Genomic DNA, 27,962 nt, shown 5'->3' on the forward strand with positions numbered 1-27,962 from the left:
ACTGAAAACCCGTCGATACTAAACCCGGTGAGTGAGCCTAACCCTAACCCCTGATATGAACTGTTGAGCTCTTCCCGGCGGACATGTTATGGAATTCAATTTCCTAGACAAGCTAGCTAACGGGAAACAGAGACTTGTAATTAGCTAATTAGCTTCGATGCTAACGCTAAATCCCTCCAGGGCGGTTGACACACGTTTGAAACCGTGAACCCTTGAATTTGTTTATTTTTTAAACCGTTAAATGACCGGTTGGTTTTCACACTGTGTTCTGCTAAAGGTCCGAGTGAGAGATGGGAATCGAGAAGGAGGAGAAAGGAGACCGGAAGCACAAACACCGGAAGCTGAAGAGGCTGAGGGACGATGGACACGCTTTGGCCGGAGGAGACTCGATCCAAGTCATGATCGAAGACAGGTGTGTGATTGTGTGTTTGTGTGTTTGTATAGCACTAACTGTTATATGCACCAGAAACCTCAGTGCACCACAGTCCACACATGTTTACCATGAACCCAGGACACATCCAAATTGGTCTTTGCACAGAGAAAATGAAGTTTGACGGAGACCATCGAAGGGTCAGGGTGAGGTCTTTATTAGGATTACTTTTGTGTTACCTTGCGTTACTTTTGCATGATCTCGAAGCACTTTCCTCTTCCCATTGTGCAACACAGTAATTTTAGCGTAGGTGTCATCTCATAAAGCGTTTTGTGTTGCTGTCCTTTCTCCATCCCGTTGTGCAACATCATCATCTCGTGTTCTTCTGGAGAGACATCAGAAGCTAACTTTGTTTCAGGTTACTGTCACTAAACCTGTTAATTATAAGTACAATTCAATAAGATGATCCACATCCAACCCGTGGGGAGAACTTGAGTGGAAATGGGCTACATGTTAGAGTTATATACCCTTCGCTGGATTGGGTTTGGACCAGAATTTTGAAATTAGATTCCGTTTCAGGTTGGGTCAGTCATGTTGGCTGGGTATATAAGGAATAACCATGTGTGTCAGGGACAGAGTAACAAAAACATTTTTGTTTTGGGAAGAAACACAGAATTCAGGGTTGGGGGAGGGGCTGTGTGAATATTGTATATATTTACATAGATTGTCTCCATAAACTTCACAGCTTATTTATTTTGACGCACTCTGTGTAAGAAGCTGTGCAGTATAAAAGTTATTCCCTCTCCCGGAACTCCTGCGACAAAGGCTACCAGGGTTTTATGTAACAACAAACCTGTTAATCAAGGCCTTGACAATAATGCACACATTTCATTTAACCTGATAATGTAATGTACTGCACGTTGAAATATTTATAGCGGTTGAGCATGGTCATTTTCTGTTCCAACTTTAAAGTTCATTTGAGGGACCTGCATATAAGTGATTATTTGAATGACTGCCACGATTTTATGAAGTGTTCGACTAAGTCAAGGAACAAAACAAATCAAACGACTTTATTGTACAGTTAACAGTGATGCATGTAGCCACCACCTGCAACTCAGACACTTAATCATCAACCTTGCATCGTTTTTAAAAAGTGTCGATACTACTAGACCCACCCTTAAATTATCTGACTGTTTGAATTGTCCAGAAAACATGTCCTGGAGAGTGGGACCCTAACGACCTATAGTGGTGATAAATCAGATGAGAGCGGGGGGGCAATATGGCAAAACAATGTGTGAAGCTGCAGGACGGACACAACAAAGGGTTACTTCTGCTGCGCCGGCTGTCGATGAGGCCGTTGGCATCAAGTGCACGCAGTAATTTCACTGAGTACAGTAGGTACTCCATCTTCATATGAATAAATTAATTCACCTTGATATCTGATGCGTTTCTTGCCGTGCGTGTGTGAAGAGACAAATGAATGCAGAGCGATCTGTCACTGGCTTGTGTAATTCATGAGAGCGGAGAGATGAATAGACACCTGTAAGCACTGCTGGCAGCGGAGCAGGCAGCTCTCTGTGACAGCCCAGCCACCTTGTGTTATTTCACAGCACACTGACTGAATTACTGATTAAGGATCAGCTTATCATCCTCTGCTGTAAGACTCATGGAATTAATTTTCCCCCTCAAAGAAAAAGTGCCACCTGCCTTAACTGTTAAAATTACATAGTCAGATGTTCAAACTTAGCTGAGGAATAATTGCAGTACTCAATTGTATGATACATCAAGCCCTGAAGTCTGGAAAGGTCAAATTGAAAAGAGCCATGTTCAAAGCTGTTGGTGGATCCTCTGGGACTCTGCTTGTCTGATCGCTGTCATTTCATATCGTTGTCAGAAAGTAGAACGATGCTAACCAGGCAGAGGCTGGAATCCAACATCAGCTTAATATGCTCTCACTTGAGAAGTGCAGCTCAGACTCTGAGTCTCTCAGTCTCTTAGGGGCCCTTTCAGTCAAGTCACAGTTATATGGAAAAATTGATTATTTCTTGCACTTGTACTATTTTCCCTGACTGCTCAAGTGTTACAAATACTGCATCGCTAACAAGCCCTTTTTCTCTCTCTCTCATTGTCATCCTATTCCCATCTCCACCACCTGACGAGCAGCACAAAGCCAAATAAATCTGCAGAGAAAACCGATAATGGAAAGTCTAAGAAGGTAAATCACATTTTCTTCTCTTTGCTCTATATTGAATAGACGATATGCTCTTTTGGGGACTGATGCCAATATTAGGGAGTAAAAAAATCACAATACTGATGTGTGTGTGTATATATCTTTTTTTAAATTGTGCAATAATTCTTAAGATGTATTTATCAACCTTTTCGATAGACATGTAACTGCAAAACAGTAAATTCTGTTAAACCCTTAAGCTTTATTATGAATAACTATAATTGACAAAGTAAAATGCAAATACAACCAAATATAGATAGAAGTTAAATGAATTTAATACAAATTTAATAATAATAATAATATATTTTCGTTTTTTCATTCTGTAAACAAACACTGACACTGATATGTTTGTAAAGGGCTCACATCAGCTGTTCTTATTGGCCAACCGATTTATCAGTCAGGCGCTAATATCAAGCTTTTAACCCGGCAAAAATTTGACCTGTGTCACAATTACGTCAATGGAAATTCAGTGTCATCGTCACAAGAGTCCCTCCATAACTCTCTGGAAGCAGTGTATCAGATACCAGGCTGAAATATCCAGCCCCTGTGACTTGCTGACCTCAGCTCACACTGACGCAGCCCGAGCATGTGCACACGCTTGTTCCAGCAGCTGTTGAAATGCTAAAGACCAGTTTGTGTATATGCATTTCAATATCAAGGCTTTTGGAAGTTATTATTTTAGGGAAGTGTTTTGATTACAACTTTTAGGTGCAACGCAATTCATATGATAACATGACTTCATTTAATTATCCTTGTACTGCCTCCCTTTCCACAGCACAGTGCTGTGTGTAGGGTTGCAATGAATGGATTTTTTTTTAATTTAAAGTTGATCTGAAAGTTAGCTATTTACAGTCGGTCGATGAATACAAAGTATTCAGAAGATGGTGGAAAATCCCCATGGTGACATCTCAGCATTCCAAAAAATTTAGACACGTGTATCAAACAGTGCAAAACAGACGATTCTCGCATTGGTAGAAGCTGGAAATAGTCAAGGTTTTGTATTTTTGCTTGATAATTGATATTAAAATTGATTAATATCTTGTTGATAGACTGATCAATTACAGTTGATTGTGATCTCACCTTTCTTAGGCCCTCAGATTAAAGATGTTTATCAAAAAAACAAGACATTATCCAGTCAAAGATTTAGAATCAGTGTAACAATCGACACACAAAGAGTCCTAGAATACATGATATGACCTGTTTTGGTTAAATGAATGTTTGCAGACTACTTTGTGACTGACTTTATGTTTTATTAAGCTTTAAATTCACATTCTCCCCTCAGGTCAGAACACCGAAGAAAGAGACCCACGAGTCAGCCAACGGTTTCAGGTAGGGATGAAGTCTTTATTTCACTAGACTGAATAATATACCGACGAAATACTTGTGCCAGAAGTCTTACTTTTCACAATTTTGACTCCTTTTTATCTCTTCTTCCCTCCTGAGGTGATGGAAAAATAATCCTCGTGTTTTGATGTTCATGGGCTATATAAAAAAGCCGTTTCCCATTTTATGCTTTTAATTTGACTGTGCACTGAAGACAAATATCTGCGGCTTGTCAGAAAAGTAATAAATGAGAATGCACGGCTTGAGGAGTTGGATGCTCAGCAGGGCGTAGCCAGGATGCCAGACTTTGGCCGAAGGCGTGCTGAGTCAAATCTGTCTCACAGCGGTGTTTCTATACAGTTGCTAATGGATTGTTTCCGAGATGCAGACTCAGCCCAGCCCCAAAAACAATGAGTGACATTTTAAAGGAGATGTCTGTTGAAAAACTATTTTTTGTCAAATTCAGGCTTTTAATGTTTCCCCTTCAGGGATTTTTTTTTTTTTCTCCCCTCAGGAAAGGCTCAGGTGGCAACTGTGAGGGTTGAGTGGGTTTCATGCAGGGGAGAAAGTTACGGCAGCAGAGTTATGGAAGAAACATAAGGCTGTTAGAGCCACTGGCTGCAAATGTCAATGGACGCAGTGACCCACTCTCCTTCTTATAGCTTTTTATGGATTTTGCTCAGTGGTGCAGTCGGTCTGTACGAAAAATAACACGACCATTTCTGCACATGCTTTTTTTTTCTTATATCTTCACATTGAGTAGTAGAGCTGAGCAGCTGATCCTCACTTACAATTTGAAAATACAAAAATAACATGGGGAATGTTCGAAAATGTCTTCTTTATTGTGGATATACAAAAGGCTTTTGTAGTTTGTCGACCGTGAAGGTTAATAAGATAGACATGGCAGTATTTTTCTCAGGAATAAAGGAGATTGGGACCTGCTGTGGCAGCTGATGGAAGGCAGTTGAGTTTCTGCAATTACTTCTCACATAAAAAAAAAACCTTCCATCTCTGACGGGGGATGACGCACACAGATTTATACAAAAGGATGTTGAAGGAGCCAGTTTAATAATTAGATGAAAACTTGCTCCATCACAGTTTTTTCTATATTGTAATATATATATACTATATTTTATTTCAAACTGAATGTCCTGAAACACACAGGCAGATTCTCTCGGAATCCTTACACAAATAGTTTTGTACTGTCAGTATGATGACTACATGAAGGATGTCATGGGAACCGGAGTATGGAATGACAGTGTGATTGGATTTTTGTGTAAGTGTAGTCACTCATGCACTGACTGTGCAGATTCTCCTGTGAGGATTTGCTGGAAGAAGAAATAATACTCGGCAGAAGGGGTTTTGGATAAATGTCAAAAAATGATGAACATGATGTAAAAGGTCAGTTAGCGCTCAACAATTAATTATAATATAAATGAAATTGCAAAAAGTGAAATATCCAAATGACCGGAGCTGCAGTTTTATGATAAAGGTAAAAATCTGTCATAACACACCATAATAAATGAAGCCTTGTGCTACAGATTTGTCGCAGCATGCAAATAATATTCTCCAGACTTCAGAAAAAATCTCATCGTTTTTTCAGTGAATGAAAAATCACTATTCCTTATAATCTTGACTCTCATTGCAAAAAACCTGTCAAAATTAATCTGAATGGTTCGTCTAAACCTGGTGTCAACATCTGTCGTGAGAGATTTGATCACAAGTGGACAGCTTGTGTGTTCACACCTGGTATAACAACACCTCCTGAATCTGTCTCCTCCTGTGAGCACTTGTGATCGGATCTCACCTCTCTGCTCTATATGCAAATACTTGTGTACGTCATTTCTCTTAGTGGAGAAAAAAAAATTACATTTTGCAGTCTGAGTAAACAGCTATGTCTGTTGTCTTTGTGTGTGTGTGTCAGGAGAGAGAGATGGAGGGAGCAGAGTGAGGTCACTGAGAAGTATAAAAACACTTGAAATAAATACAAAATCAATATCTGCCGGCCGGTGTAAATGTTGTAGTAGCTGCAAGAAATAATTTAATGTATTGGAAACACCGAGAGGTGTAGACATACTTTCAGTTCATTATGATACTGTAGTGGGTCAGGAGGTCAGCACAGTGGGCGGTTCCTTCAGAGGTGGACCAGGATGCATATGGGTGACGACGTTCACAAAGCTAGAAGAACGTGGCCACATGTGTCTCAGACGACTCAAACACGTCCTCAGTGCATGTTCAGCCTTTCTGTTCATAAAGACCTCGTCTGTGTGTGATTGAAGAGAGCAGAGTCAGAAGAGGCTGAATGAATCTGCTTCACCATGAAATACCATTTTACTCATTTGAAATTAATAGAAAGATCAATGTGGCGTCAGTATGAATATTGTAGGTTGACGCACGTAATTGTATGGGAAACACTCAGAAGTGTAAACATATGTTTGGTTCATTCTGAAAGTGGAGTGGTTCAGAGGATGTCAGCTGAGTAGGTGGTCCTTCAGACGTGGACCCGGACGCATTTGCATTCCCACAGCTAAAAGGTTTAGTTATGACACTTATCATCCAAGTAATGAGAAAACAAAACGGTTTTCTGCTTTCCTGCAGTTCTCCCTTCACTGAATGTTGGAGACCATTGAGATTTATCAGCAGCGGTGACTGTAATTAGTTGATTTCTTAATTAGGCCCATTTTCCCACCCACCAATTCCTCACTCTGCAGGGAAATCCAAGCTTTCAGATGTAATTTGTTTTTCTTGTCTAATTGCTATAATTATGGCATTATCATTACTGTTTTAAATAATTCCCGTCATTATGTGTGATTTCTTGTGGTCAGTGACCACAAGAAAACTTTTATTCTGCATGACAGGCTAATTTTGTCCGGCCACTTGAGGCAGGCAGCAGTGAAAGCTTCTGCCTTGTTATTAGCATGTTAAGTCAGGGTGATTGAAAATCAACATTTCAAGTGAGATTTACAAGACACAATACAACAGCAGAAAACAGCAATTAGGATGAGGGTCAAATAGGGAGGGTTTCAAACTCTATTTAAATTTTAATTTAATTGAGATTAAAAACATTGCTTTCTTTGGGTGAACTGGATTTTAAGAAGGGCGGGTATTTAAACTAAAGCCTCATTGAGTATAAAACTAAAACTCTATGTGGCCTCAAATCAGACTGGCTTCAGATTGGAAAGAGATAAATTGTTATGTGAAAACAGTGTTAGCTAGTGCTAAGATTACACAGTCATTCAAATTTGAATTCTGCAAGCTGACTCTTTTCTTTGTTATGGTTCAGCGATGTGGTGAAAGAGGAGCCAGAGGATGAGGACTTTGCCGTGAAGAAGAAAGGGTTGAAAAGGAAAAGAAATAAAGAAGACCACTCGGAAGGTTCCTCACATCCCACTGCAAAAACTACGTAAGTGTGACCTGGCCTCTGAGATGGCTATCGACCTTAAATTACAGAAGTTTTTACGTGTAGGCTTTTCCTGATATTAGATTATGGTTAACAAAGCGGTATTTTATAGTTGTTTATATATTTTTTTGGTGAAAATAATCCGTCTCTTTGTAACTGCAGCTCCAAGGGGGAAAAAAGGCAACTTGAGCAGGGCGATGAAAGTGCCGGAAATGCTCAGAAAAAGAAGTCAAAGAAGAGGAAAGGAGAGGTAAACAATTTTTTTTTTCCCTGTGGTTATTAGTCTCTGTCAATTATACTCCCACTATTTGAGGTTTTCTGGATATGAGGTTCACGCTGGTGGCCTTTTTTAATTATACATTTCGCTGTATTCTTCTCTGCACAGGTAGTAAAGAAGGAGGAAGGAGAGCACTCAGTGTCCAAAAAACCTAAGAGGACAAAGCAGCAGGCGGCAGAGGCAAAACTGCTGAAGATTAAAAAGAAGGAAGAGGAGGAGCAGAGTCGCTGGAGATGGTTTTAAAATGCTTCTTTTTCATCTTGTATCTAACTTATACACACAGCTTCTGTCTTTGTGAGGATGCTCATTCACATATTTCCTTACCCAAACCTTAACACTCACAATAACCCCCCTAACTAGAGACTAATTCCAAAGTGAACAGTAAATCCATGGACTGTATATAAAGATGGTCGACAGATCTCTACTTCCTCGACCTGAATTTCAAAAATGTCCTCACAAAGATTGAAGTACAAGTTATTATACACACACAGACACTCTTGCACAATCACAATCAAACTAAACAAACTACTGGGGACCAGAGAGGAGCAATCTTCACTTTGTCAGAATTCATCCTCATGTTATTCATCACCCTGCTTCCGTCAGGTGGGAGGAAGAAAAGTACGAAGATGGGGTGAAATGGAAGTTCCTGGAACACAAAGGGCCGTCCTTCCCCCCTGAGTACCAGTCTCTACCTGACGACGTTCACTTTCTCTACAAAGGTCAGTACAACACGGAGTGGGGACACGTGAGAGAGGTGGATCCAAACAGGCTTGAAAGTTACAAACACTTGAAAGTCTTTATTACAAGCAATTTCTTTAACAAACACACTTATGTGTATTTGACATTCTTAAAAATAGCGATGCCAGGGTGTAAAAATATTTCCATTGGGTTATAATTTTTGGGAAAACACTGCTGTTAAAAAACAGAATAGTGTAAAAGACTTGGAATCAGATGAACCTACATCTGTATTTATAATATGAACTCTAAATTAATTGAAAGGCTTACGATTAAAAAAAAAAGAAGAAAATCTGACTCCTTAGAAAGAAGAGACTGATTTTTCATTCCTAAATTTCTGAAGTAGGTCCTCCCATAACTTAAGTGACGTAAGAACAAACTCATCTCCCCTTAAGTCTATTCTACATTCTGACTTTGCTGTGCAGAAGAGGAATCATCTTTCCACAGGACACTCAGTCCTGAACACATTAACATCCACTGATGCAACACTAGCATGTTTGACCTTCACAGCCTGGAGCATTTAAATTGCACAGCTCGCTCTGCAGTCACACAACCACATTCGCATGACCCTGACTCAGCGTATTTAGGAACTCCTTGAAAGGGAGCAGGTGAGTAATACCAGAAAGACCTTAGAAATTAAAACAGTGGAGCTCTGAGGAGGAGAAATCTCGGACAAAGTTGGGAATTAAACAAAGAATTCTATGAAGGCGGCGCAAACTCCGTTGTTCACACACACAGGACACGCACGATCGGATCTTTAGGACACCAAAGGTGTATCGGGTCAAACACTGATTGATGACTGTAATTGTTTTTGCTTTATTTAGCAGTCGGGGCACAACGGTGTCCTGTGGGAAGTTGGTTTGATCTGTTAATTCCTGTGCGTGCTTGTTCTTGTTTGTAGCTGGCTCGTAGTCAAGGGGCTGAATGTAGATCTTTGTCCTTGTCTCTGAAACGGCCGGTCTATAAATGTATGGATTAGTCTGCCAGGATTGTGAAGGAGCTGAGGTGGATGCTGTTGCACGCTGGAGTTTCATCAAACTCCAGGAAGATGTGAACATGAACATGTTGAGCCGGGTGGACAGGCTGCATTCTGCCTCACTTCTATAACATGCAAGACGGGTCATTAATTCTAGTGATGTGTTTGAATCCGTACAGGTCAGAAGGTGAAGCTGGGCCTGGCAGCCGAGGAGGTGGCACTGTTCTTTGCCCAGATGCTGGACCACGAGTACACGACCAAAACGGTCTTCAGAGAGAACTTCTTTCAAGACTGGAGGAAGGTAAATGCAAAAGGCCTCATGTCTTCAATTCAAAAGTATATTTTCACTGTTTGTTGTGTCTTTCACAGGTTTGGTCTCTAATTTCATTTCATGGTTTGAAAAGTTTAACTCGTTTATAGCTGTAGACACCTTATGCCAGTTTTGGAGAGACCTCAGCCCATCATAAGTCTCTTGCACAGCTGAATGTTTTGTGACAGGTACGTAGAAGGAGCAGACACGACTGAAGAAGTGGAAGAAGAGACACGTTGAAATGTTCAAGTGTTGGCAGTGAGCAGGTGTTTCTTCTTCCACCTCTTCAGTTCGGGAAATAAAAAAAATAAAACAAACCTAACTGCCTCTTACAGCTGATTCCTGCTGCTCAGAATTTTATCCCTTGTGATGAAAATGAAATAAACAGAATTTGACATCTCCGTAAAATTTCAAATAAAACACATTCCCCAGCTGAACTAAAGTCTTCTCAAAATTCTCAGTGTGAATCGTTGTGGTTTTTTCATCCTGCAACATTTCCCTTGATTCTGCTACAGTGCTGATGATTGCAAGCTTTGTTTGCCCTGGATAATTTGCTGTATACATGAATAAGTTGTCGTAGCTCAAACCTCCCTGTATCAGCTGTGTTTACGCTGCTGTTCCCTCGGTTGAACAATGCTTACGTTGGTATAAAAAGTACAACATCTAAACAGTGTCAGCTTCTGAAAATGTCAGCTGCAAAAACTTTAGCTTGATAACATCCAATTACAGTTTAAGTTGTGTGCACTTAGAGCTTTGTGTTATAATATGTGTGTGTGTGTGTGTGTCCGTGTAAATAGGAGAGAGTGTGGAAAAGTACGTGTTGTGTGTGTGTGTGACAGGGTGTCAGGGTGTCCTCTGTATAGAGGGAACACAAGTGCCAAGCCCCAAGGCATATCATGCAGAATTAATTTTGCGCTGCTTAGTGCTCAATGCACTTGAAAATACGATTTGTGTGAAGGCATTGATATGCTAATCCATACAAGTAGCTTCCCTGCATATGAACAAATCCAATTAAAGTGTTTTATTATAGCCGGAAAAAACCTCTCCTCGCTCCACTGCCCTCAGTGCCCGCCCACTGTCGGGTGTCAGTCATGCTTAGACACGCAGACTGACTGCGTGTCCACACTGTCAGTGTGTGTCTGCAGAGAAGTGTGTGAGTGTGTTAGCACATGTGTGTTTATGTAGAGGTGTGTTTTTGCACAACAAAACTTCAAGAGTGGTCCTGCTCTGACAAACCTGATGGGTCATCACTTTTATCCTGAATGGATATGTTCAGGTTTAATCTGTCCATTTAAGTCTCCCTTCTATTAAACCATTTCCATATTTTACTGTTATATTGTTCTGCTCTAGGTCAATATGACCTTTTAAAAAGAAATGCCATTTTTGATGTGCGCCTGCATTTGCTGCTGTCGCACCTTTCTGGCCTGACAGCAGGAGTTCGTATTAAAAGCCTTCATGCTGTCATTACGTCTTAAAACCAGACGATTCTGAGAGGAACCATTTAGTCTCCACTGAGACTCTCCGTCCCGTCACCCTGTTAGTGACCTCGTCAATACAATGACCCCGTGTGCAGCAACTTTAGAAAGTCGAAGCTCAGCCGCGGCTGCAGCTTCAACACGGCTGGTGAAGCTGCTACAGAGAGGAGATGGTTTCTACTCTGGCCTTTCGTAACGACACCACTTTTTCCTTTTTTCCCCTCGGCCTCTGCGCCTCCATAAAGATGAGTAATTAAATGAAAGGTCACTGATCTGCTCCGATCATGCTCGTCGTATTTGGTCTTTATGATACATTATTGTTGTAATGCGTTATTTGAACAGACAAAGGTTCTGCACACTCGATTAATAGCTCCCGGTGAATTTAATAATGTAATGTTGTGTGCAGACCTTTTGTCTGCCTCCTCCTCAAGTTAAAGGTTTCGGAGTCGGCACATTAGTATTGGAGATGCGCTCGGAGATATTGGAGTAAAAGGCTCAGTTTCTAATAAAAGTGGGTTTAGCGTTTGAATCATATTATTTAGACTCCTGTTCTTCTGAGCTTAATGTATTGTTTTAAAGATTTTAATTTAAATTGATTAAATGGCTTTTTTTGCAATGTTTTGTATAAAACATTTACATTTTTGAATAATTTCTGCATCATAAGAAAGTGTGAAACGAGTGAAGCTACAGGAATTGCATATTGTAGATATGTGTTCATGAATTGTATTAAACACTGATGGATTCCTGCAATATAAAGGTTGCATCGTATAATTATTATTATAATAGATCAATCCTTGATGATTTTGAATACTATAATTTGAAATGTTAATTAGTAAAAAATTTCCACACCTGTGTGTAGGAGATGACCCATGAGGAGAGATTACTGATTCAGGATCTTGACAAATGTGACTTTGGAGAGATCCACGCGATGCACAAAGCCAAGGTGGAGGTCCGGAAAAACATGAGCAAGGACGAGAAGCTGGTAAGAGACTCTAGCTTTTTTCGTGCTGCAAATGTGTTTGATGTTGCTTTCACATCTTCCTTTCAACGTCTAAAGAAAGTTGGCTATATATATATACTTTTTTTCGTCTTCGATATCTCAAGGCGTTGAAAGAAGCCAATCAGAAGATAGTGGAAGAGTATGGCTTCTGTATGCTGGACCACCACAAAGAGCGAATCGGCAACTTTAAGATTGAGCCTCCAGGGCTGTTCAGGGGCAGAGGCGAACACCCCAAGCAGGGCATGCTGAAGAAGAGGATCCAGCCAGAGGACGTCATCATCAACTGCAGCAAGTGAGAGAGGGACTGTCACGAGATTTATCCACTGACTTCAAGAAAAATAAACCAGGACCTCAGTGCACAAAGTGTTTAAAAGTTTGGATTCATAAAGAATCCACTACTATTTTTTCAAAAAAAAGTACATTACAATCTTTCTTGCAAGGCAACAAAGCGTAGCCTTTTTGACAGCTGCACAGATTATGGTAATACACTGCAACACAGAACGTCTATCCGCTAGAATACGGTTTGTATCGCTCAAGAATTGTAGTTATGCATGACTTGTTCACTCAGTGGCCTCGGGTGTGCAATGAAAACGTTTCTTGTACTCCTGTGTTTCTTCACAATGATTGAAATTGCATTCGCTGTATCTATATCAGGTACCGGGTTTTTTCTTGCTCTGACAGAGAAGCGTGTGTCCCGCTGCCCCCTGCTGGTCACCGCTGGAAAGAGGTTAGGCATGACAACACTGTGACGTGGCTGGCCAGCTGGACTGAGAACATCCAGGGCTCCATCAAATACATCATGCTCAACGCCAACTCAAAACTCAAGGTAGGCCGTCGGTCGTATGCAACCAGGGAAAAGCCTCCCACTGTAGTAGGCACAGGGATACTCAGCAGTAAACATGTTAAGGCAGGTGAGGTCTTAATGTTGTCGGCTTGGCTGTGGCAAAGACTGGACACCTGCTGTCACTGCTTAAACTATACAGGATAACGTGGCATATCAGGGTTATCCTCGGCTCGGCTACTTCACCCTCCCATTGATTAGGAGAAGGTTTAAGTCTTAAATTCCATTCAATATTCTATTAAAAGTTTTACAATTAACTTGTTGAAACCTGCCTAACCCTAGGAGAGCATTTCACTGCAGAGAAAACAGATTTGCAAGGATGTTTTTATTTCTTAACTATAGAATCTCCATAATGCTGGTGTGTGATTGCAAATGGAACCCCCCTTGGGGTTATCTTTGTGTTATAATCTCCCATTTTCATTCATGGTCTCCTCCTCCTCCCATTTTCCATCTTTCATGTGTAAAGGTTAAGTTATTCCACTTAGTCTCCATGACAATGAGTCTGTGTGTCTTCACTGATGATGGTTTTAATTGTTTTTTCTTGGTTGCAATATAATAACCAACAGCAAGAGAGAATCCTGTCATTATAGTTGTGTGCTTTTATATTTTCTTTTGTGCGACTTAACAGTCTGCACTCACGTCATGATTACCTTTGGGGAAAAAAATCGAATTTGACACCTTTCAAGGAAAATGGTGTCATGTTGTTGTTGTTGTGTCTCTTTAGTTCTTTGTATTCAAAGAAAACTCACTCTCACTTTCTATTTCTGCTCCGCCTATTCTTCCTGTCTTGCTTCTTGTCATTCTGTCAATGCAGGGAGAGAAGGACTGGGAAAAATACGAGATCGCCAGGAAACTGAAGACATGCGTGGACAGGATCCGTAACCAATACCTCCTGGATCTCAAGTCTAAAGAGATGGTCACTCGCCAGAGAGCCGTGGCCCTCTACTTCATAGACAAGGTCTGCTTCTGTGGAGCACAGGAGAAACTGAAGTTAAATGTTTGCACAGCGAGAGAAACCTTTGTCAGTGTCAGATTCTCCTTAATGCCCAGGTCTAATACCAAGGGCCATGTGGACGTACTGGAAATCAATGCAATGTGTCCTGATTGCCTCTTCTGTTTTCTCTCATAGCGAGATGGAAGATCTTTTACAAGAAAGAAATTGATTATATGTAGCCATTTTCTTCCCCGAGCTAATCTCAGCCTGCACTGAGTGAAAAGATAGATCGAGTGGGTGATTGCTTCTGGCTCGTGCCAAAGACCATTTCTATTCAGATTCAGCTTTGTTTTGCGTTTATCACGGACTTAAATTCTACTTAATGTCACTGAGTATTCGCGTGTTTATGAATATTTTAATTGTGGACTGATTTTCACTTTGGCTCTGTGAATGGACGAGTGGTTAGAGTGCTCGTTGATTGTGTGTGTGTTTGACTTTGACGTGTGTTTTATCTTTGCATCTTCTGAACAAATCAAGCTGGCGCTGAGGGCTGGTAATGAGAAGGAGGAGGGAGAGACGGCAGACACGGTGGGCTGCTGCTCGCTCCGTGTCGAGCACATCACCCTGCACGAGCTGCTGGACGGCAGCGATTTTGTGGTGGAGTTCGACTTCCTGGGTAAAGATTCCATTCGCTACTACAACAAAGTCCCCGTCATCAAGAAGGTAAAGGGATAGAAAAAGACACACAAAGTGATTAACACCTCCGGACCTGCATCCATCCTCTCCACCTGTCATAAGTTATTGTCTGGATCTGAAATTTAATTTTGTGAATAATATTTTTATGCTACTTAATGTAGTTCATAAAACACAAATCAATTTCCCCATTGGAAAAGACATCAGCAAAAATACTCCAATATAAGGGCTGTTCGTTGAGATACAAAAAAAAACCAACATATTTAATTATAATAATCTAGGTGTTGCCCTTTGTTTTTGGCAGAAGTCCCTGCAGAGAAGGTCACATACGTGTATATTGACACATGCACACACACACACACACACACACACACATGTGCACGCACAGAGCCTGAAGCAGAGAAGGAACTGAAAAATGTCCTCGAGCCTCAGTTGTAGATTGGATTCCTGTGGCTGTGCTGGTTTAATTTGTCCGTTAGAACTGCTGAACTGTCCCTGTGCTCCACTCTGCTGCTCTTGGATTACATCTTCATGGGGTGGGGGGGGATTTTTTTAACCTGAAGCTGGTTACTGCATCTGGGCAACATGACCTGGTTTAAGTAAACTGGTCACGCTTCTAATCTGACTGGAGCACACACCTCTATCGAGACCCTATAGCCCACTTACTTTAAGTCCAGCTGCACCACATTGCACAATTCATAAATATCAGTCCTATAAAGGTGCGAATGAAGATCCATGAATTATTTCCATGAAACATTAGTGAAAAAAAATCTTCTGGATCTGTGCCAAAGTTGAATGGGTTCTTTTCCTGACCCATGCCACTTCAATCCCAGTAGTTTTTATGTAATGCTTCTAGCTCTGACACACAAACACAGATGAAAACACAACCTCTTATCATAAGGTAATGATGTGTTTTAAGATTAAGAGTTATTATTCTAAGGGTTTTTCAAGTAGTGCTTATGGTTGCAGTCAGTTGTTAAGAAATGAATGATGAAAGGTTTATAATGTTCCCCAAAGTGGTCTATGACAAAGTGTGTGTGTCTGTGTGTCTGTGTCTGTGTATCTGTGTGTCTGTGTGTGTGTGTGTCTGTGTATGTTTGTGTGCACCGCGGGAGCATATGCATATGCAAATTTCCAACCCCTCCTCTGGTGTCGGCCCCGGCTATCTTCTGCTCCAGAGATGGAAAAAGAAATGTTAGCACCTGACAGCCAAAGTGTTTTGTTTCTTGGCAGAACATATAATTATTCATACGTGCATTCAAAAGCAACACATTAGTTAGTATTAATTAGTCCCTCGCATATTTTAGCATCCTAAATTCCCAGGGAAATCAGTGGGATTGCAGCTAAATGTCACTCTGTATAAAATGGAAGGATAGCGGGAAGATATTTTCATTTTTAACCTCTGGTGGGGGTTGAACACATTTAATGATACTTGGGGTTATAAATCTTTGATATATCAGATAATAAGCGATCCATATGTGTTTGCTTTGCCTTTCCCGAACATGCATTCTTCGCCAGTGACTCATTACCAGCTCAGAGAATCTGTTGTGCTGTTTATAAATGAGGACGTACTTACATCAGAATGACGCTGAACGACTTTATCAAACGGCTCCTGAATGTGGGGACACCTGCAGCTGCATAAATGTTTTCTGTTGGCTACTTTAAGCCTGTTAAATATTTATATATCTATCTGTTTTCTAAATGATTATTCCCATGTCAGCAAATACACACACACACACACACACACACACACACACACACACACACACACACACACACCCACACACACACCACTCGACCAATTAGAGAAGTTCACTTCAGTCTCTGTTCTCTAACTTCTAGACTGACATTGATTTTTTTTATCCACTTGTACTTTTTCTTTTTTTTATATATATATATTTTCTGTTGATTTCTCCGGTCGGAAGGGGGGTGATTTTTAGCAAACCACCAAGTGAAATATGTCCGTCTGGTTTATAAAGCAACACATCTGTTGCCATTAATTGGTGTCTGGCACATTTCACTGGTTTATTTGGGGACCGGTGCATCTGTGGAGTCGCTGGAAATGTCAGCAATAATTGTGTCGATTTTGCTCAGGCTCCAGACACATGCACACCACAGTCCTGTGTAAAGTGAATCATAATGTGTATTTACTGTGTAATTTCACCATTTATATTTTAGATTTGACTCAAAGTAGCTTTTAAACAACCACTGCCACATTCCACCTCTCCTGTTGAATTTATTGATATTGAAGGTAATTGAATCTACAATGTTTTGCATCCATCTTATTCAAATTGCCCCAGTCAGGCCTGTAATGTTGGCAATGTTGAATAATTGATACGTGATTGGTTGGCTTCCTGTTCCCTTCCAACCATATAAACACACCATGTCCTTAACAGAGATTGTGATTGAAGCTCCCTAAGGGAAGGCAAAGTATCTGGGTTGCCCCCTGGTGGCTTGCTGCAGTACAGGTCCTCATCCATGTCAGTGGATGGGCCATAAACTGAAAAGTTTAATTATACCTTTATATACATTTGTCTCAATGATTGTTTCAGTCATTTTTTGCTAGTTCTTATCACACTGATGTATGTTCAAAGTTCCATTTCATGATACAGGCGGCACCTGCATAGGGATATTTAGCTCAACAGGAGGAAGTGTTTCACACTGTATGTAGATCTCAAGTGAAACAGAAACCTTTGAATGATTATTTCACCCAAATATTAGTATTTAATAAATCAGTTAAACGTCAGGTTTGGTTTAGACGTACTAGAATTTAAAAATGTGTGTATCATTTCAGGTTTTTAAGAGCCTTAAACTCTTCCTGCAGAACAAACAACCTGGAGATGACCTCTTTGACCGACTCAGTGTGAGTATCTCATCAACTGCCTCTACATTTCTTTCTTCAAATGTTTTGCATGTTTTATTCCCATTATGAACATGTTAAAGATGATATATTATGTAAAAAAAAAGACGCTCTACATCTTGGAATTGAAAAAATAGAAGTGGCAAACAAAATCCTCTGGTATTAACTGCTCACAAGTAAAGAGTAACGGATCTTTATTCTTTGTGGTTGTGAAAAAAGTGTGAGAAACCCCCTGAGGAGAGTAATATTTGAAGAAATGGACTGAGCGCAAATTAGAGGTAGATTTTTTTTATAAATATATTTTCTGGGGACAGAAGGGTAAAAGAAGAGCAGGGACTAAATTGTAAGGTGGAGGCGAGATGAGGTGAGCCATTGCTGTGGAGAGATGAAAGGAGTAACGTGAGGAAATGGGAGGTGTGGAGAAGAGGGAGAATATTGGAAGTGGGGAGAGTGAAAGTAGAAAAGGAGTTTCAAAAGAGAGAGGGGAGGATGGACTCTGGCAGATAAAAAATGAAACTGCGCTGGTGAAAATTGAGAATGAACATGGTGGGCAGATGAATTTCCAGACCAAAAAAAACCCCAAATCTGCCGTCTTTTCAACCTCTTCATGTAGCTGCAGGCTGCAGGGCCGCACCGAAGGGAGGCGACTCCTCCGCAAAGCTTCTCAGGCTGCTTGTCATCATAAAACAAAAGATCAACAGCATTGTTTGAATCTACACGTCATGTTGCCTTGAGTGTTAAGTGAAACTCTCAAAGATAGAAGAGGTTGTCGGTGCGAATGTATGCAACAGATTAATGGCCACATCGGAAGAGAAGCGTTTAATGGAAGGAAGGAAGATATGCTGATAAGGAAAAGCACAAGGAAGGTGTGAGAGGCGACGACGTGTTATAGAGACTGACAGGTGGGAATATGAAGACCCCAGACCGGACAGGAGTGAGAGGGTGAGATGAAGAGATGGCGCGACTGCAGGGAGCGAGTGTGGTGCCTCTGCTCTCTGCCCTCTAGTGTGTCGGGAAATGTCAGGGTATGTTGGAGGTGGAATGGTAATAGCTGCAGTGGGCAGGCCTGATTGACACCCTGAAAGGCCAGGCCACACAGCGAGAGAGCGGAGGAGGAGTGTCTGTGTGTGTGTGTCTGTGTGTGTGTGTGTGTGTGTGTCTGTGTGTGTGTGTCTGTGTGTGTGTGTCTGTGTGTGTGTGTGTTAGTGTGTGTAACAGTAGACAGAGTGGTAGGGAAATGACAGCTGGTCCAGGTGAGGGCAGGTTAGGAGGGAGAAGGTGGACAACGGCTGGGAAAAGGTAGGTGTCGGAGAGATGGAGGGAGAAGGGGAAACGGCCAGAAGTGACAGCCCAGGCAGGTGGTGCACGTCGGAGGTGAGGAGGCAGATGAAGTAATAATGATGGAGAAAGATGGAAAGAATGGAACTGTCGAGCGTGCTGCTGATTTCCTCAGCTGGTTTTTCAAAAGGAAGTGAAAGAAATCAATGGAATACTTAGACTAAATGTGAAATATGAAGAGTGAAGGCAGGTAGAGAGTTGTCAAAGCCTTGTTCCATTAACAGCCGCTGATGTTTGGAACTTAACTGACTCGGCTGCGGAGCTTGGTTAATTGCCTCAGGGCTGCGCACATGAAGTTTTATATACAGTTGGAAAGAGGTGACTGAGGCGGCCACGTTCTATCGAAATATCTATAATATATAAGCATACATTGTTATCTTCAAATTGCTTTTAAATAGTTTCCTATTGTTTTTCTGAAGAAATGTATTGCTGACCACGTCTTAAGGTCAAACAGTTTATAGCTGGAAGTTGGGAGTGCGGCCCTGGTTTCATAGAATTCAAAGCTCGTTCGGCCGCAGTCCCTCAAGCCGTGGATATGCTTGGAGGATTGGTCATTGCGTGCACCGACTGTAAGGTGGAGACGCCGCTTCCTCCTTTCATACTCCAGCTTGAGGCGAGGTGACATTGGTGCCGTCTTCTAAATGTTAAGGTGTCACCACCGTGAAAGGAACAACCTCAACACTGGAAAAAGGCAAAGTTGTAACAGCAGAAAACTGTGGGACAAGAGGGTTTCCGACAGTAATTGATTATTCCAACAAGCGCTTTGCTTGAAGCATACTGATCCTTTTTAAAGGCCCAGCATAGCCAGAATTTAGTTTCTTTTGTGACAGATTTCAGAATAACATTGCAGTGACTGGAGTGAATTACAGAGTTATGTTGCCGTGTCATCGTCATCTGCATTGTTAGACAAGGAATTAAATGAATCGGGGCATGATGGTGCTTATTTAGAAACCTAAACGAAGCTTTCGTCTACTGAGAATATTCCTCTGCCGGCTGCTGCTACTGCCTCCAGTGTCAGGACGCCTCCTGTCACCAGAGCTGCAGTTCAAACACTCAGGTTAACTGTAACCTCATTTCTTTAACTACACTTAGCCAAATCAATTTAACTACCACTTGGGGTGTCGTGTAGTTTTTATGTTTGTCTTTTATCAGAACAGATGGAAACTGATGCTGAGAACACGCAGGGGGAAAATACACAGATCATCGCAAGGGGTTAAGAATGGAAACGGTCAATATGTATCTTATCTTACATCAGCTGGCCTCACCACAAAATGGCTACCAGTGGGTTAAGAGTGTATCATTGAGGTGTAGTAATGATATGTTATGCCTTAGGAGGTAACATGGAGGACAAACGCACACATTTGTGCACACAACACACCATGCCAAGGGAGTTGGAGTGCAGCCTCTCTCACACCTGCCCCTCAGACCTTCATTAGCATTTCAGGGGCAGAGTCAGGTTGCTCATTAGCAAGTCGGGCACGACGGCAAATTGGTGTGCCAGGGTGCTCCCTAGTACATGCGTGCACACGTACGTACATGCATGGAAACCCCCCCCCCCCCCTCGTCCTGTTTTTAATAGGCTCCTGCAGCGACACGCACAGACTCCACAGACTGTGGCCCCAGACGGCCGCGTGCTGACCCCACGCTGATTAAACCAACCGCATCATTATTGAAATCTTCACCGGAATTATTTTCTCCTCCTGAAACTCATCCGTGTGTTTCAAACCCCCCGGCCGCCCCTCACACATTTGTCTGCTTTCATCTATGTTTAGAAATCTGCCTCCCGACTCCTCCATGTGTTTGCACCTCATATCAGGACTTGTGCAGTGAGCGTACATGTTTGTTTTGTCCTGTGCCCTCCCAGCCTGAACTCCATTTCATCTCTTTGCGGTTCTGGTGAAGCTGCAGCCATTTGACAGCAGCTAATGGCCGTCAAACCATTAGCCGTGGCAGCTTCAACTTGTTATAAAAACCTAAAGAAATTTCACGGGGGAAATGGCACTGTGATCTTTTTTAATCTTCCTGCTCTAATGGATGATGATAATGAAGGCTGAGATGGTACATTATGTGTTTTATTTGTTAGGGTATATTACAGGTGCCTCCAACTGAGGTCTTATTATACCACAGTGCCACCTAGTGGTCGAGGACACGTCTTGATTGTGGCTCTGTTCTTTGACACTGTTCCCCCCCATTTCTCCTCATTGCAGACAGCCCTGATGAACAAGCATCTCAGTTCCCTGATGCCGGGTCTGAGTGCGAAGGTCTTCAGGACGTATAACGCCTCCATCGTCCTGCAGCAGCAGCTCAAAGAGCTCACAAACAGTAATTCACACATTCACTACACTATAAAGCAGGCCAACTTTAAATAAATCGCTCTGTGACAAACTCCAGCTTATAAAGCGCCTGCTCATATTCAGCTGCAGGACAGATACCAACACCTTAAAGCAACACTATAAAACCTTTTCCCCTTGAAACGGCAGCTTCGATGGTTTGATGGTTCACTGACTTGGACATAGGGAGAATGTTTCCTCATCTTGAACGTCTGTTCTCGCTCTGTGTAACTTCTATGAGCAGGAACCAATCTCCTGAGAGAAGTGAGGGACAGTCGCAGCTTCAATTGTCAGAATCCGGTCCAGCAGGTTGTAGAGTGAAGCTGAACTGTAGATCAGTGGAAGTCATTAAAAACCAACGTTTATCTCCAATACTTTTTTTATATCAAGAATTCAAACAGTTTTTGGTGTATTAGTTGCAGCTCTGCTGGGCCTGGAAGCCGGGGATCCTGGGTAATATCCAGTGACTGAACTCCACTAAACACATTGATAGATGTTATTTTGTCTAGATATGAAAACCACTTTAATTTCTTGGACAAAGAGCCTAATATAATTTGGCACCTGCAGGGGACGCTGTTGCTCAGTAAATGTTACACAGTGCTGCTTTAATTACAGTCGTGCTTTATTCTCCTGCCTCTTTTGATTGTCTCATTGCCTGGCTGAATGTGTCAGGGAGTGATAAAAAAAAATACAGCCACACTTCTGCCTTTTTGTTATTTTTAGCCTGTTTGATATGAGATACCCTGACGTCAGTCAGCTCTTCCAGCCATGGCAGGAGAACGTTATCACTTTACTCAGTGTGGTGCGTCTCTGCTTCACTCTTATCGGGCTCCCATGGGCTGAGTCTACCACCGTCTCTCATTCAGAGATGGAAGTGTCACACTCTTTTCATTTCTGGATTGCCACTGAGAGCCAATCTGAAGACTGACATGTAGTTGCAGTGTGTGCTGTTTGAACCCCAGGAAGAAAAAGACAAAGCTACTGGAGATGAATGAAATGAAAAGCTAGCAACCTGTAATTGTGTGTGTGTTTGTGTGTGTGTGTGTTCAGTAACAACACAAGGGAGGCCAGCATGATTTTATCTTTGAAACTTGCACGATTCAGGCTTAGATACATTTTCTCGGTTGGACTTAATTGCCTAAACTCAAATTACTATTCTGTCGTCCTCCAAAGAGTCTGACAATGAGTCGGAGAAACTGCTGTCGTACAACAGAGCGAACCGAGCAGTTGCTATTCTCTGTAACCATCAGCGGGCGCTGCCAAAGACCTTTGAGCAGTCCATGGCAAATCTACAGGCCAAGGTAAGAACGTGTTAGTCATCACATTAACATTTGCACCACAATGCATAGGAAGGAACAATTGTAATTTCACATTTTCTGCCTAATAAACGACACTTGAGGCTGACCGTAATATATATGTTTAAAAACATGCCAATACCCTGATGTGCTCCACCCAGATTGATGATAGAAAGGAGAAGCTGGCCCTGGCGAAGACGGAGCTGAAAGCAGTCAAGAAGGAGGCCAAGCACAAGGACACCCCAGACTCAAAGCTGCAGGTGTAAGTATTGCAGTAGTGGAGAATCTTTTTCAATAATTGTCACGCTGTGGACATTAATACAGTCTTAACACAGAAGCCCTGCTATACAGAGTAACATCCTCCATAGAAAAGAACCCTGACAGCTTACATAACTGCTTCAGTGTGAATAATGAGCTGCAGTTTAGCCACAGGAAACACCAGAGCTTGAAATTCAGCCTCGCTCTTAACTCACAGCTTCTCTGCTTTTTAATATTTTTGTGTTTTCTGCCCCGAGTAAAAAGGCAATTACCAACACTGTTGGTTGTACATTACTGTGCAGCACGGTATTCACATTGTGCAATATGTAAATCTTGTGACAGCAGGCAGGACATTTATGAAAACTAGATTTAAGCCAGTACTCAAATCTACCTGGTGTTGAATGACATGTTTTACATTTACGTGTTTCTTTGGGAGGGGGGGGGGTGGTTTTGTGAATGTTGCAGTTATTTACAAAGGGATCCTCATCCGAGTGATGAATCACTCCTTTTTGCTCTTTGCTTGACCAGATCATGTAAAGAATCCACAGTAGAGGACTCTGACAAGTTGGACTGTGTCATTGTGTTTTACTGTATCTGTTTGGGCCTGTTCTCTGACAGGCTGGTGGAGCGGAAGAGGGGAGCGGTGAAGCGCGCTGAAGAAGCGCTGATGAAGATGGAGGTCCAGGCGACTGATAAAGAGGAGAACAAACAGATTGCACTCGGTACCTCCAAGCTCAACTATCTGGACCCACGCATTAGTGTGGCCTGGTGAGTGAATACAGATCTGGACTCCGGGGTTTGGGTTGAAACACAAATTCAAACATGCGCAAACGACATACAGTCCACCAAACGTAGGTTTTACATTGAACTATGACCTCCTCTACCTGGGGCCCGATTACTCATCAGGCTTTTCTGTGTAATGACGATGTTTTACTTTTAATCAGAGTGGATCACCATGGTAACTTGCTCTTGTTGGTTAAGCTCAGTGGATCAAAGTATGAAACCACCTACTGATGAATCAGTCAGAAGAAAACTGTGTGGCCAGGTCTACAAAGAGCTAAATGTTTAACAGTTCAAACCAAGATATATGAATGTATTCTCTGATCAATAGATTTGCAATGATTTCTGACGTTTCTTCGGACATACATGTAAATATTTTCGGGGAGTTCAAGCGCTTGTATTCTCTGGTTTTGCTTCCATTCCGACTGCCTGTATTCCAGCAGCAGATTGTTAAAAAGAAAGATTTCACAACCTTTTCGAACTGTTTGGTTGATTAATGTTTATTTTACAGTGCATACTCAACAGTCTTGTTCTCTGTGTGTTGTAGGAGTAAGAACATGGAGGTACCTGTAGAAAAAATATATAATAAGAGCCAACGGGACAAGTTTGCCTGGGCCCTGGACATGACGGAGCGCGACTTTGAGTTCTAACTTCAAACTTCTGGAACTGTGACGCAATTAAGGAACCATTCACTTTATATAACATACAGTACTTTAATGTTGCATCAGTACGTTCAAAGACTGCTGATGTTGAGCTTTGAGATCATGTGACATGATCAAGCCCCATCCTTGTGACATGTTTTGTTTACTGCTATTCATCCATCCTGTTACTTTTGGCACTTCATTCTGGAAAATGTTAGTTAGTCATTTTGTTTTTACATTTTTGTGTTTGCATTCATTTGAATAAAGGTTCCTGTTATGCAGTGACAGTGTATTTACAGTTTGTCAAAAATCCACCTTTGTGCGCAATTGACAAATATCTCTAATTCCATCCGTGATAAATGTGACATAACATTTTCTACGATATAGAAGATTAAATCCCTGTTGCTCAGCAGACCTTAGTGTAATAATAAGTCATTCCAATACATCATTAACTATGTAGAGCAAACAAAACATGCAACAATGTCATTCCAGATAATTTGCTTCTTAAAATACAGCTTGAAAAAATAAACAAACAAACTGAGCACCTCAGAGTTAATTAGTTAAAAAGCACCTGGACAAATATTATGTGATACATGACAAACAGCGTCGTATTAAATAGCTTTAATAGAAGAAAATCAGAACTGGAATGCATCCAACATCTTGGTCGTTAACAGTGCTGCTCGTAAAACACTGCAGGCTTCAGATGTTCGTGTTGGTGGGGGCGGAGCTTCTACTGGCCTGTCAGCTTGCCGGTTACACTTCAGCACAGGCTTGAGCAAAGCTGTCCCCGCCGGCCTTCGCCTCACGGGACCGAATTAACTACGACAAACGATGGCAGCCGGGGGAAAAAACAAAAAACCTCCAAGTCGGCACACTAAAATCCAAAGTTGCATTCCTGCATGTGAGCATTTTAAGTTCCAGAGGGCTCGTCACACTATTCTAGCCTACAAATAATGTTCAGCTTTCCAAGTCATTACACAACTGTAACCGTGTATCACAATATTCAATATATATGTAAAAAAAAAAAGCATTTCACACAACGACAAACCAAATCAATAGAAGTCATTTCCAGGGATGAGAAAGTCTGCTGCTCCCGGAGTCGGGACCGACTTCACACCTCGTTATCTGCGGGACAGACAACACAAATGGTCCGAGACTGAGGAGGCATTCGTTCACATTTTACTACACAAACGAGACCGAGATGAAGAGAAAGAAATGTGAAATCCCAGGTGGAAAGTTCACTGGGCGTCGTTCTCACCTTCATTATGACCCTGGACCCTCCTTCGCCTTCTCTGGTGGTGCCTCGATCTCTTCCACACCCGCCTGGGTCATCAGGTCAGCGATGTTCTTCTCCAGGTCGTCAATACGTGTGCTCATCTCATCGAGTGGGGGGGCGGTTAAGGTAAATAACTAAAAACGTGACTATTAAATGGTCAAAATGATGTTGGTCAGTATTCATTGGATAGAAAGTGCAGCAAGAAGGGGATGTTGGATTAAACAATGAAAGAGTTAATGAGGGACTAAGCATAAAATGAGAATTCAACTTTGAATGTTAATGAATATAATCAATGAATAAGTGACTGCTGGTGTTTTTCATGATAGGATATTTCTGCCGATGATCTGGTCTGACATGGTCTGGAACTTGTCCTGCATCTGTTGCAGCAGAGTCTGGACCTGAAACACAAAACAACACACAAACTGTAAGGGACTGGTTCACAGAAGATGGAATTTAAATTCTAACAAAAGCCTGTGCACAAAACCAGATTAACAACACAGGGCAGTGGCACCATCAGCTTTAACTCACCACGCTGGAGCGCTATGAATAATTTTAAAGACGAGGAAAAGGCAGCAAGACAATGATAACATAAGTATCTTGTTTCCTTGACAACAATGTAAAAGCTCTGTAACCATGGGAGATCCTTTTTGAGTCACTGCAGAACAGTGAAATCATTTTCTTAATTATTCATCACAATGTGGCTCCTTCACAGTGGATTTTTGCCACCTGACACTGACCAGTAGTTTAATACACTTTATTAAATTCAATTGATTGCAATCATTTATTTCCTTTTAATGTAGCCCACCCACTGTTTTAACTTGCATGTGTTATTTCATTTTTGTTTGACCCTTTTCTCCTCTGTAGAGATTTATTCTTATATCTGTGCCCTAACGTTACTTTAAATCTCTTCCTGTCGTTTGCCCTTAATTCTTTATTTTTAACTTTGCAAAGCAACTTATACAGGTGTTTAAATGAAGGAAGTTTATTTTATCATCCAGAATATTAGATTACATTTTATCCTCATATGCATTTGGTGAAACTAATCGTAAGACAATATATTGATAAAATAAAGTGAGTCACTGAAAACACAACTCCATGTACACCTCCTTTAACATTTATAGGAAAAAGGGGGACGTTTTTATAAGCTTAACGCCACAATTTCAGAGAATACACATCGTTTAGGATATTGTTGTATTTATTTAAAATCTTTTATAGAGATGAACATTTTGTCCGAAACTCGTGGCCTCTTCTTCCAGCTCATCACCATGACAACCCTAAAAAACACAACCTCAGCTATCTCTTCACATTCCGATGCAGGAGATTAACTTTAAATCAAATATGTGATTTCTGATCGAAACCGCAAATAACTCCACACGAACCACATCCACAACTGTAAAAGTTACGATTAATGCAAGTGAATCCGTATCGACACACACAAACACACAATCGAGCCTGAGCTGTTTATGTAACACTAAGCGTTTCACTAGTTGTGATGGGAGTGATGTGACCCAGAAGAGCAACAACATCACAACACAACGTGGAAGCGCAAACAACACAAAACGTGCATTTACACACTCGCCCTGTTATTATACAGACAAACACAAAAGGGAACGAAAAGCTACACGTTAGCTAAACTCCAGCTAGTCGTTGCTAGCTACCTAGCTAACGGTAGCTAGCTAGCTTTAGCATCGTTGCTGAGCCCGTACGGTTTACGAGGACCAAGCACCTGACTACCCACCACGTTAGTGAGGTCCTGCACAGACTTGGGGTCCGTCTCGGCCATGTTGTGAAGATTATCGGCGCCGACACGCTGATGAAAAGTCAAAAATGTTCGGGAGGCTAACTCACTAAGAAGCTAACAGCTCGAAACGTCGCACCTTCACTGACTGCACTGTCAGCTGTTCCCACACGAAGTATCGCGAGAGTTGACCAGTCTGTGGGAGTTGTAGTTTTTGAAGGACTTTGTAGTTCACTTCTCCTCGTGGCCTCAGGAATTTCCGGTGCTACTTGAATGTTGAATACTCACAATGTTTTATATGTATATTATATTTATTTTATAAACATCCTGGGCACAACCTGTTCCATCTGCTCCCCTCTGGGAGGCGCTACAGGTCTCTGTTCACCAAAACCTCCAGCCACAAAAACTGTTTCTTCCCTCTCGCTGTCTCACTTCTGAACAGCCAACCCACTGTCACTGTGCAATAACCCTGGATATTTATAATAAACACTGTACAGTTTCTCCCGGAATTCTATTCTATTATATATAATATATATTATAATCATATTTAATTATGGTTATCTTATTTCACTTCACTGTATAACCGTAATTCACATACGTGTTATACCTGCACTTATTTTCTTAGACTGTCGCACTGTTTGTATTTTGTATTGTTTTTGTTCGTATTGTACTGTTTTGTTTTGTGATGTATATTTTGTGTAGCACACTGAGAGCCACTTTACCGAGTCAAATTCCCTGTTTGTGCAAACTTACTTGGCCAATAAACCTGATTCTGATTCTGATTATTATTACCAATCTGCACATCCACATTAATGAGGACACTGTTTTCCTTATGGGGACAAAATAAAGTCCTCATCAATCATTCAACTTTATTGAGAAGAGATG

General features: G+C 41.5%; 2 protein-coding genes across 2 annotated transcripts; one reads left to right on the top strand and one right to left on the bottom strand.

The window, feature by feature from the left end:
- Positions 1-290: 290 nt before the first annotated feature.
- On the top strand, positions 291-24,119 carry zgc:173742 (DNA topoisomerase I, mitochondrial). The gene is made up of 19 exons (XM_061075997.1): positions 291-388; positions 2,516-2,585; positions 3,880-3,926; positions 7,204-7,323; positions 7,483-7,570; positions 7,706-7,833; positions 8,201-8,316; positions 9,488-9,609; positions 11,953-12,075; positions 12,198-12,385; positions 12,775-12,919; positions 13,749-13,892; positions 14,406-14,591; positions 17,356-17,424; positions 20,967-21,081; positions 22,263-22,390; positions 22,546-22,646; positions 23,261-23,410; positions 23,970-24,119. Exons 1-19 carry the CDS (start codon positions 291-293, stop codon positions 24,070-24,072), a joined length of 2,241 nt encoding a protein of 746 aa, XP_060931980.1. The 3' UTR covers positions 24,073-24,119.
- On the bottom strand, positions 23,905-27,234 carry hsbp1b (heat shock factor binding protein 1b). Its single transcript, XM_061075998.1, has 4 exons — positions 27,078-27,234; positions 25,671-25,737; positions 25,322-25,448; positions 23,905-25,188 (listed from the first exon to the last, which is right to left on the bottom strand). The coding sequence occupies exons 1-3, from the start codon at positions 27,120-27,122 to the stop codon at positions 25,327-25,329; spliced, it is 234 nt and encodes a 77-aa protein (XP_060931981.1). The 5' UTR covers positions 27,123-27,234; the 3' UTR covers positions 23,905-25,188; positions 25,322-25,326.
- Between the last annotated feature and the right edge of the window lie 728 nt (positions 27,235-27,962).

This window comes from Limanda limanda, chromosome 8 (genome assembly GCF_963576545.1).
Source record: "Limanda limanda chromosome 8, fLimLim1.1, whole genome shotgun sequence".
Classification (NCBI taxonomy): domain Eukaryota; kingdom Metazoa; phylum Chordata; class Actinopteri; order Pleuronectiformes; family Pleuronectidae; genus Limanda; species Limanda limanda.

What these genes read in the sequence shown, in the direction of transcription:
- zgc:173742 (XM_061075997.1), top strand. Translation starts at nt 291, where the DNA reads ATGGGAATCGAGAAGGAGGAGAAAGGAGACCGGAAGCACAAACACCGG. An exon ending in CATCCCACTGCAAAAACTAC is followed by an intron (nt 7,324 to 7,482) that starts GTAAGTGTGACC and finishes TTGTAACTGCAG; the next exon opens with CTCCAAGGGGGAAAAAAGGC. An exon ending in GTCATCATCAACTGCAGCAA is followed by an intron (nt 12,386 to 12,774) that starts GTGAGAGAGGGA and finishes TTGCTCTGACAG; the next exon opens with AGAAGCGTGTGTCCCGCTGC.
- hsbp1b (XM_061075998.1), bottom strand. Translation starts at nt 27,122, where the DNA reads ATGGCCGAGACGGACCCCAAGTCTGTGCAGGACCTCACTAACGTG. An exon ending in TGCAGGACCTCACTAACGTG is followed by an intron (nt 25,738 to 27,077) that starts GTGGGTAGTCAG and finishes TTTGTGTTTCAG; the next exon opens with GTCCAGACTCTGCTGCAACA. An exon ending in AGACCAGATCATCGGCAGAA is followed by an intron (nt 25,449 to 25,670) that starts ATATCCTATCAT and finishes CCGCCCCCCCAC; the next exon opens with TCGATGAGATGAGCACACGT.